Source organism: Rhopalosiphum padi, chromosome 3 (genome assembly GCF_020882245.1).
Source record: "Rhopalosiphum padi isolate XX-2018 chromosome 3, ASM2088224v1, whole genome shotgun sequence".
Lineage (NCBI taxonomy): Eukaryota > Metazoa > Arthropoda > Insecta > Hemiptera > Aphididae > Rhopalosiphum > Rhopalosiphum padi.
The window spans coordinates 49,066,582-49,078,756 of NC_083599.1; the positions used below are offsets into that span (position 1 = coordinate 49,066,582).

At 31.4% G+C, this 12,175-nt stretch overlaps 1 protein-coding gene across 2 annotated transcripts in view; it reads left to right on the plus strand.

The window, feature by feature from the left end:
- The first annotated feature begins 714 nt into the window (after positions 1-714).
- LOC132924681 (ribonucleoprotein PTB-binding 2-like) overlaps positions 715-12,175 on the plus strand; it is a 33,365-nt gene continuing 21,904 nt past the window's right edge. For both annotated transcript variants that reach the window (XM_060989112.1, XM_060989113.1), the window contains exon 1: positions 715-1,318. In XM_060989112.1, coding sequence (XP_060845095.1) covers positions 1,043-1,318 — 276 coding nt within the window. In that variant the 5' untranslated portion in view covers positions 715-1,042. The remainder of the gene's footprint in view (positions 1,319-12,175) is intronic.

Sequence of the window (12,175 nt, forward strand, 5' to 3'; positions counted from 1 at the left end):
CCTATACACTATACAGTATAGCAGTGTACTGCGTCTAGATTTCCGTATTATTTTGTACTTTAGCCTTTAGCGTATAATGTAGTCCTTTATAGAAACATATTTTAAGGTATATTTGATAATAAATTATTAGAAAAACATTCTGTTATTAAACTTTAAATATTATTTGTTATTTGTGGCTAGCGACTGTAGTAATATAATGTATGTTTTATAAGTATTTCCCACGGCAGTATAGGAAACGTAAAACAACACGTTTTACGGGATCTCACCCATTTCGGGCGACTATGCCTGAAATCAGTTAACCTTCTGAAAATCGCTCTCCGGGCCGATAACTTTTGCCGCCACAATAAAACCGGCACGCGCGACTCCGTGCGCTGCCCTGCCGTTGTCGTCATCGTGTCACACGTTCCGTTTGCCACCGCCGCGCTACCAGCGGCCGCGTCGTCGTTGTCCGGCGTCGTCGCTATGCCGTCTTCACCGGCCGCCGAACATGTGCGTTCGGTGTGCGCGCGCCGAACGGCGGCGCACATAACCATACACACGCGCACAAACGCGCGGCAATACGCGCGCGCGCACACACACACACACTTACAAACTCGTGCGCACGCAACACACAGTCGCTCGTACACACGCACACATACACGTGAAATGTGCGGCGTGGGGTACTGCGCGTGCGTGGTCCGGTTCACCTCCTCTCCGACACCGCGCCGCCGCAACCGGCCAGGTATTTCATTGTCACTCGTCTTGGCGCTCTCGAACGTCGTCCGGTACCGTCGCCAACTCGAGAATATTATAACACCGACGACGACGACGACGACCGACGAAGACGACCGTTTCGATACAGTAAAATTATTGTTATAATAAATATTTTTTGAACATTTAAACGATCGATTCTTTTCAACCACGTTCGCGTCAACCGCAAAACCATTACGTACTGCAACTACGACGAAGGCGATCAAAAAAAAAAACCGTTAAGTCACACGTTTTTTTTTCAAACGACGCGCAAAACATTATCTGTGGTGACCGGTTCGTGTTATACCACACTATGACGACGGAAACCGCCAAATCGGTGTTCGCCGTCGAGGGACACCCGTGTTTCAAGTACAAGCTCAACGATCCAAAGGCGTTTTGGAACAGTGCTGGTGCCGGCGTCGGAATCTCCGGCAACCACCAAGTACTGCAGGCGACTGCATCCACCGAACGATTTTGGGAAGAAGAACCGGAAGAAGAGATCAAACGGAAAGTGCAAGATGCCAAAATCAAATTTCACAAGGACAGACAGCTGCAGGTCAAGCACTTGCCCAGAAACGTTAGCGAGGAGGTGAGTAATGTCGACCAAAGAATAACATTTTGAATTATAGTAGGTACTAAGTAGTAGTAGATAGTTTGGTAAATAGTAAGTACCTTTATAAAATATACTAAAGTAACTAGCAAGTAAGCAAGTTCTAGTAGTAGTCGTTACTTAGCAGTAAATAGTTCGGCAACGTTTTTTTTTGTGTTTAGTAGTAATTACAATACGTACATGCAATAATTGCTTACGACCGAACGATATTTTATAATCTTCGACACCGGAAATAGAACCGGGAAATGCCCTGGGGTCATATTTTTGTGTGCCCGCTAGGCGGTCCTTAAACGTTGGCCTTTAGATTCGGCCTCGTCTGTCCCGAAACTGCGTCATCGTCTCTACAAAGATGATTTTCGACCTTAATCCAAACGTTTTTATAATAATCGCACACATTGTTTGTTGTGCGGCTGGATTGATGCACGACGGCCACGCGCGCACCGAACCAAGATAATCGATCTAAATTTAACTGCGGCTTCCGACATAAATTACAATTATGGGTTGACAATTTGACATTATCATTGACAGCTCATACGACAAGCTCGTATCGCATCGATTCGGATTTCCCCAAGTTAAAACTGGTTACGTATGTGTCATGTCGCGCGAATATTCTCATTGAAAACAATCTCGTTATTATTATCATTATTATTGCAACGCATCGTTTTAACGTAAAATAGAGAATTGATTAATAGCTAACAGGTACTACTTCCGACGACGCTCGTAATAATCGTATGTGTATTTAAATAAGGAGGTACCTTACTTATAAACATCCAACGACCAATATATAATATTATTTCACGTTAGTACGTTGTAACTTATGCTGCATGACGAGTTATTCAAATAATATTAATTTTAATAACGTACTCTGCGAAATTGTATTTTTAATTTTTGTTTTATACCGACTGCCGTTCTTACATATCCATTTTGCGAAAATGCCTTTTGTGATGTAAATTAACTGGGGTGGTATTATAAAATGTTTTGAGTATATTATGTTAAAAATTGTATACAGAGACCGTTGCGGATACGATACCGGAACGGGAGTGAGTCTCCCGTATTTTTTTAAATGGTGTATCCGTATTCAATCTGGTATCTAATTATTATCATTATTTAGTTAATACTATTTTCCATTTTAACTTTTATTTTTAAGAAAACAATTATGAATATGTACAATTTTTATCCTCCTTATTTTTTTTAGATGACTGGCGTGATTATTAAGTAGGTACCTATAATATACAAATACAAACTTCGGCAATATTCGTGTTTATTTAACTAATTACATTAGTCTAAAAGATATTTTAAACAATAAAAACAAATTTTAAATTGTAAAAGATTGTTTTGTACGTATATGAAATAGAATTAAAAGCCGATTTAACAGTTTATAATATTTAAATAATAAATATGTGTTGTGTATATTCGTCTACACTTAATATGTTTATCTACGATTATAATAAACGTTGAAGAGATATTTAATATAGATTATATTATATTCGTGTTAACGTTAGCTACTTTTATTTTCTAATTGTTTATTATTTTATATATTATACATAGGTATACACAGGTATACTTACTAAAAAATATTATTAGTATTGATAGGTATTAAGAAAAACAAAGAATGCTATGATTAAACATTGAGTTAATGTATGAATCTTAAAATCAATTAATTTGTTCATATACACTAGAATAAATTAGGAAAAAAATGTATTTAACTCTGTTACCTTAGTAAAAAATATTCATATCGTAAATATTTTTATGTTAATGCTTTAAAAAATTTAGCACATCTGAAATTATTTTTAAGTTAAAAATAATAATAATGTATCTGATATATGTATTAGTAAAACGTGTGATAAAACCAATCAGCAGTATATTTATTATAAATTACAATTTTGCAGTTACCTGGTTATTACTAAAATTTATCGAGCGTAAAATAATAAATGTGTACCTACACAAAAATATAAAATATTAGAGGATATCTGATGTTTTTTTTTAAAGAAATCAAGATGTAAATGACATTTAATTATAAAGTTTTATATAATTGTATATAACAATGTTTAACATCAATAAAAATAATATTAGCATTTTTTTATTACAAAATTTCCATTAAAGAATTTTATTTTATTAAACTTAAATTTTGAGAATAGTGAAATGTCTTATTTAATGACTTATTTGTTCCCTTTATTAGTGAAAATTTGGGTGACTACTTTTCTTATATTTCTGGAAAACTTGAATGTAGTGATGTATTTATTTTCGTTTCATTATCATAAACGATTCGTATAAAACGAAAATGATATATTATTAATTAGACTAAATTATATTATTAGACTTAATAATCATTCCTTAATAGCTATTTAGTTATATTTTTCTTTCTAATTTAAATACTATTTGTGTGATGCAATCGACAAATATAAAGTAATAGGTAATCACAATTTTACATTTTTAAATCGGTATATCCACTCGGGTTCGTATTTGCCACATTTACAATATTAAATACTAATTACGCTTTAATTATTATTTTTAAATTTTTATCTCAACAGAATTAGACTTGTTAGTTGTCACAATGCAATCTTTTTTGTGCTACTTTTTTGGCAAGGTCTTCATAATATTTCATAAAGGAATATCTATTACGATTTGCTATGATTAATTTTTAAGATACATCTCTTATCAGTTTAATCACGCAGTATAATATGTAAGGTAGCTTAGTTGTCACATTGTTTTGGCATTATGATATTTTGTTATTTTACTACGTTTTATTTTAATTTAAAATGTTATCTAATAGTATAAATAGTATGACCGTCTATTTAATTACATTTATTTATGATTTTTGATATTAAATAAATATTAATAAAAAGAAGTTCAAATTCAAAAGTCAAAAAATATAACGAGTTTGTTGCCCTCTTTGTTTTGGCCTTGTATCTACTTCAAATTATTATACATGAAAAATATTTTTACCCAAATCACTACATAAATACCGGTTATTACGTCTTATTACTAACCCGTTGAATTTAGTTGACTGGATATTTTATTTACCCATCACTAGAATAAATCTTATAAAACATTAGCCAATTGATATCGATCAGATAATCGATGGCCCCGTCTATTTATTGAATATTTTAAAGTTGAAGTTCAATATTTTATTTAGGCTCAAATTAACATTCGAGATATTACCTTACGCCTACACTATATAAAAAAATCTTAATAAATTAAAAATACACAATAATGTTCGAAGTAATGTAATTCAAACAACAAATTCAAGTTAATTGGAAAGATTCAATATTTTAAATTCTTTGGTTCTAAAATCGAGTAAAATGTTCTTAAACACAAGTTCATTCGTCATTTGTATATCATATTTAGGTACATATAATATTATATACGTCGTAGGGTATTCAATATACTCAGCTCTAAGAGGATTTAGTTTCATATATTACAAATAAATCTGTTATATATCACTATATTATATTATATAATATTAGTAAATCACTTATTTTTTTTATTTTGTTAGAGACTATTATAAAAAATAATTCAATCACGTCGTTATTTTTTCTCAAACTCAGTAATTGAGTCCCTGACCCTTCAATATTTATTTTATTTTACAGTCATTTTCTAGTACTGAGAAAATAATTTAACAGAATTGTAAATAGATTTATTAGTTATTTCTTAATATTAAATATTTTCTTCAATATTCACTTCTTGAGTATTTCGGATGTGCTTTTATTAGAACTAAATTCATGTATTCTGGGAAGGAGTTAAGTCACAAATAAAATAAAACATTTTATAAAATATTTTATTTCGTTGTTTTTTTTTCTATAAATTCAATTCATATACTTAACCTTTATGTATTCATGATGTAAAAAATATAAAGCATATATAATTATTAATTTAGATATTGAAAAAGCAGTTTATATGAAGTAACGTTAACTTGAAAATATTGTTCAATTAAGCAGACAAATTATTATAGGAAGAATATAATATTTTAACAAAACATCTTTCTAAAAAACAAAAAAATAATAACATAAAACACAATTTAGTTTTAGAAAACTGAATTTATAAAAATAAATAATTGTAATTGAAATCATATTATAATGATTATACCCGCTTAACTAGCATCTAAATGTCATTAAAAGCATATTTTTACTAATGAACGCTCTAATGAAACAAATCTTGGAATATTTGCAAAAAATGTCTGTTCAATTTGTAGTACCATGAAATGTATTTTTGTCTTAATTAGCATACTTTAAAATAAACAAAAAAAAAATAGTATGTAAATGCTATAGTCCATATTATTTGTCTATGCTCTCTAATCATTAGGTACTTGTTTTTGTTAAATCATTATTATAATATAAATTATTATTTGTCAAATAATTCTGTACAAAAGTAGTAACGATTCATTTATACATTTATAACCAGTTACTACAAGTTTCTCAAGTGCTTTATGACTCACGTTTCACAATTTCAATAAAATAAATGATGACGTGAATTCAATATAAAACCATGAACCCTGACCCGATACATGACAATTCGCGCATCGTACATACGCTACTTATAACAAACCTACATAATAATATATTTATTAAATATTATGTTACGCATGTTAACTATCCTTTTGTCCTGTTGATCATAGTTTATATCAATAAAATAATTGTTATACTAATATTAACTTATACATAATAAGCATCTAAAAAATATTAATAATTTCTATTTTTGTTATATATTTCTTGTATACTATATATTAGTACCTAGGGTATGGGTTTATAATATACCCATTGCTTTGGATAATTTTATAAAATTTAAATTTAACATGGTTTTTAACGCGATCTTCGGACTCATATTTCATTTCGTCAGTAGGTGGGAGAGACATTACGTGACTTGAAAACGTGATTACTTGATATTTTATTTGAAAACAAGGATGAAATTGAAGAGTTAGACCTTGATGGATTTAGGCATGTAATTTTTTGCGCTCTTGACAAATGTGTAAAACGAAAAGTCCGTTCTCTATTCCAAGGTAACTACGTGGTCAATGAGTGTATTTCGATTTTTGATTTTTAATTTACAAACCAAAGTATGAAGTAAAGAATACTATATCATGTTTTATTGTTTTTTCTACAATTTTTGAATTTGTAAAAAATATTATATCAAGTGTAGTTTGATTCGCGTGGTTTAGTTTTGTTGAATTCTCAAGCGCCAAGCCTAATACTTATTTGTACCTAACTTAATTTTTTTTTTTTAAATAAAGTATATGGCTTAATAGGAAATGTTCTTATTCTTATTCAATTCGGTGCAATTATTTAAATAGTAATGGCCCAATCTTTTCCATTGTTATTCCTGAAGACAAAAAAAGGAGGAGTTTGAACCCACAAGTTTTCTATTCATTATCATGTTTTTCCTCGGTGCTAGTGAGTCGCATAACCCATATTCATAAATGTGCGTGGGCTTATAGATAATTATTTCATCTGATACTTGTTTAGACTTAGATGTGTGGGAAAAATACATAGTGCGTTTATTTCCTCTTATTTTAAAGGTTTTTTTTGACTAAAATTACTTTTTTATTATATGCAAATTAATAATTACACACAATTATAACAGTTCGTCAAAACCGCTAACAGTTTTAAAAAAAAAAAATTATCTTTTTACAGATTCAAAGTAACACAGTATTTCAAGAATAAATTTACATTAGTAGATGAATAGATGATTTATAAAATGGTAAAAAAACAACATTAAATTGAAATAAATATTGTACAAATATAAGTTAGGATATTTGACGACTTGTCGCATTAGTAATGGGCCATGTCTTTGTTGACCAGTCCTAAGCAATTAAGAACTATTTTTCGTATTTTTTAATTGCATGAAACTAAGTCGGATAATATTAAATTATTGATTAAAAGCTGATAAATTATTTTATCCACTTCCAAATTTTTATAAGTATTTTAATAAAGAGCCAAACTCCTCAAATCCAAAATCCAAATGTTACATTTATTTTGTAATTTCGTGAACGGGGTGCCGAGTATTTTTTGTTTTTTTGTTTAGGTAATCTTGATTGAGATAGTTGCCATTTTATATATACTATAGTATATATAAATAACATTTATTTTATTTTATTTTTATTTATTTTTATATATATGAAAAATATATAGCGTATACGAGTGTATATAAATACGCTTTTAATATTATATTAATTTTGGAAATTAATCATGTGGTTTTTATTATTGTGATTTAACACAAATTAAATTATTCCTTGTGCAAAAAAAAATATACACAGATATAGGTAATTTAATATTTTTTATTATTTTATTTGTGTGTGCTTAATTATTTACATTTACTTAGCGTTTGTAAAATTATATTAATCATTTCGTTATTGGCAAATGTGTTTGAACATAAAACATGTTCATTTTCTTTTTATTTCATATATATAAATAAATAATAGTATACGCATATGAAAAGTCTTTAATATATTGTAACGTTGTGGCTTTGGTCGTCCATGGTGTAAGTAATCACTAAAAATTACAACTACTTCTTTCGCACAACACTCGAATTTATGTGCAGAAACTAATTATAATATTATTCTTTCTTGTTTATCTCTCATTAATAGTAAAATTAACATCTTTATTATGATCATTGCTAATTATAAAAAAATTATAAATATAAATATTATACACATTATTTAAATAATTGATTATAATTACTAAATAATATTAGGTATTGAGTAACATAGTTTGAATTTGGAAGTCAATGAATGGCGATGGTCGATGATAGTGTTGTATCAACGCAATGAAGTAAATATAATGATGTCGATTAAAACCACGATTTATCGTATATAATACATTTGAAAATCGCTCATATATGTCGGTACTACCGCCCCTTATACTATTCCCGTGCATTTTAGTCTATAAACTATAATAGTCTCATATACTCTTATATACAAAATAGGAAAGAGAATTGAAATCGTTTACACACAACACACTTCATATTTCTCATATATTTTATAGACAATTTATTGTTGACCTGAGCATTCGTGTACTGGAGGCAGGAGATATTTTACTGGGTATTTTCGGTTTGTTATCTTCCGACGGCCGAAACACCCGAAATCAACGAGGTTATTTTAAAATTACTGACAAATAAAAATAATAGTACCTATAATACCACCAAAAAACGTAATAATATATAATTTTACATTAGTTGAACTTGATCATAGCTTAAATTAAATTTTATTTGGCCATTTAAAAATATATCCATAACGTTTTTTAACTGAAATTGTAATCAACGCTTACCTTGCTTATTATGCATGTCACGCCATTAGACTAATATATAATATATTAATTCCAATAGGTTTGGCAATACATAGATAACTTTTATATAGTTTTTTATATTATTGTACCGTTAAATTTTCGGCCGTTCCGAAGAAATATCATTTCCGCGGCGTTATGATAATATCGGATACAAATGATACGAAACTTTCAATACTAATACTACTAATACCACGTGTTTGCGCCGCGTCTCGCCTCCACAAGGTTACCTATCGTAATAATTATTATATTATTGTAATACAACATACGGTATACCCGTATGGTATGACGCGCGCATAATATTATTATAATACTATAAACGATTTTTATAATATTTGTGTAATAATCTCGTAGCCGTAACGGTGTTTTCTTCATTGCACAAATTAACGACTATGTATACGAACGCACACAATAAATATAAAAAATTATCTTATTACCATATTGTGTGTGAGCGTACGTCTTAACGTGTAATATTACTTGGAAAATTAATTTTTAAAAAGAAAACAATTATTGTTACTTTTATGTACTGCATCTGTCGAACATACGCATAATGCAGCAAACCTATTTATCAGATTCTTAATACAGTTTATATTTTATAGTTAATAAAATATATTAGGGCAAATTTATTAATCATCGAAGTATAGTGACTTTTTACACATTTTTATTTTATAACGAGTTAATAAGTACTTAATCAGTATTTTTTTTTTAAATTTATATAACTTGCTTTAACAGTTATATTCTCCTCTTTCAATTCAATAACGAGTAAATTTTAATTAATATATAAAAAAAAACTAGTTACAATCCGGTACGTAAATTTTCAGTCGCTCGTGTGTTGGTTTCTGTTTTACTAACGCATAAAGGTACCTAGAATTTAAAGTTCAGATGAATTTTTGTTATTTTTAATATTAGAATAAATTGACTTATCATTCAATTTAAATATAATAATATCATCTAATGACCCTCGTGAGGTTTCTTTTTACATTTTAATTTTGAAGCAGTTTTGAAAATTGTAAAATTTTAAAACGCCGTCACAGCAGTCGTGAAAATCTGTGTTTTTTGTTTTGTTTTTTTCTACTGCTCTCCCCCCCCCCTTTTAGCTCAAGTAACGTTCCACCGCCGGTCATGATATTATCATACACACACACACACACAACATCGTTTTAATAATATTATGCCTACTGTAACAATAATAATATCGACGACGCTCGCACAATAGGCGCGCATCGCCCCCGCCGCCGTTACACCTGTTGCACCGACGACGACCGACTCGCGAGGTGTAACGAAATACTACTCGAGGCGCATCGGCAGTGGGTTCAACCGTGTATAAAACGCGGACGGGTAAAAAAGACCGTGTCGGTCGACAGGGGGGCGGGAGGAGTTTGGTCGCTACCGTCGAAAAAAAAAATATTAAATATTTTTTTCTTTTCGGAGAGAAAAAAAAATATTATTATATTTAACGCGTTTCTTATGGTCCGTTGACGGCGGCGGCGGCCGGTTACTACACTCTTGCTTGGCGGTTATACTATAATATAATAATATTATTATTATTATAGTCATAGTCGGACGGCGGCGGCGGTGGTGGTAGTAGTAGTAGCCAACCTGCTGATGCGGCGACCGAAGAACAACGGCGGCGGCGGCGGAACCTTGAAACCGTCGCCGGTCAATGGCACCGGTCCGCCAAGTTCAGTACCACGGGCACTACACTTGCGTGTCCGCCACTGCCGGTTGTTAATACTGTGCGCGTGCGTGTGCGTGTAAGCAACTAGGAATAGTAGTGGTAATAGTATTGATAGTAATAGTAGTAGTTGTTGTTGTTGTTGCGCTATTTGTGCGTTACAATGGACGGTCGTGCAAAGAATATACCTCCCCCTCCCCCATTTGCCGCGCGTCGAAGCTGCCGCCGACGGAGGAAAAGCCTCTTTGCCGCCTACCCCTCCTCGGACGCCACTCACGATTTCCCGACGACCCCGGCCGGTAGTACATTTACTCTATGGGTACAGATAACCGCCGTCGTGTCGTATATGTGTATATTGTGTGCGGCGCAGCGCAATATGACATCGGCACGCGGTTTTCAGCCGTTACGGTCGACGACGCGCTGAAATTGTAGATGGCTTTGTGTTTCGTCTTTTCTCGTCGATGTCGTCCACCGACCGAATTCGGCTCCTGGGTTGACTTTGGTCGTCTCCCCACCAACAAAAATAAAATTAACCAAATATTTTGACTGTGTTTTATTTGCACACACGAGACGTGTTTAGACCATTAATCGGTGTATAATCTGTAGATCGTTGTGAAGGAAAAATAAACGCGGACTAGGAATTGTATGAAACGAGACAAGTCTTATTAGTTATTTTATATTAAATAAATTATATTATACGTTGTATAAATATTCAGCTTTGATTTCCAAGCTATCATTAAAATTATTATTTTATGAAAATAACTAACATAAATAAATAAAGGTAATTTGGTGAGAAATAATTTTAGTCAAGTCTTACGTCCCCCCCCTGGAGATTGAAAGAACTAGATACGTCACGTCTAGGAGGAGAAGTAACCCCAAACAATTTTCTCGTTCAGTATAGTGTTCCGATCTCGGTTTAGTACTACGATTAATAAAACCACATTGTTATTATTATAAACGATGGGTATGCCTGCAATGGAAAAGGGGGTTTGCCGTATACGTATTTTTGTTTCTTGTATTCTACTGGAAGAAAATTACATTTTATTCTTGTAGTGTGTGGTGTCGTTGCACTTCCGGTTATCTAGGTGTATCGGCCAAACCAGTTTGACACGTGTAAAAATATGCAACGTATCGTTCCCACAACCTTGCCGATTGGACAGTGGAGTATTACGCGAAACGACTAATTTGTTGGAATATGTGTTAAATATTTTTTCATAGGAATATTAATATACAACGATGATTCCTATGTCTTCAATCATATTGTTTTATGATAATAACTAAAAACTTTATGCTCGTATGCGCGCGTTTGTACGTTCTCGCCATTTGGTTTGCTATGCTATTAATACATTATTATTTATTATATAGTTGTTTATGATCGTTTTCTTCCTGTGATAATATGCAGTTCAATGTAATTGCTTTTCTTGCTTCTATAATAGTAGCTCCAAGTTGTTGGAGTCCAACGAACGTCACTGTTTAGTTTCCCGCGATACAACATAGAACAATAGTTTTTGAAATTGTCTACGGTTATACTGTGATTAAAAATCGATTTTTTATGTATATTTATATCGGCGTAATAATTTTAAAATACTAGGCATATACTTATCAAAATAGAGCGTTTATTGCGATGTGACTAATCTGTCTTAGATTTTTCTTTAAATGTTATTGTCATATTAATGACGTCCATCGTTGCATTATAGTCCATGAAAAAGTAACTTATTGTTCTAAATTCAATCAGAAATTTTTTTTAGGTTAATGGGACTTGTGCAGGAAATAAATGACTTTTCTTTGTGCCATATACATTATACATACTACACACGGAAAGTATACTAAAGTTTTGCGTGTGTTTATCATATTGTATTAATTACTCGGCGTGTGTCAATGTACGTC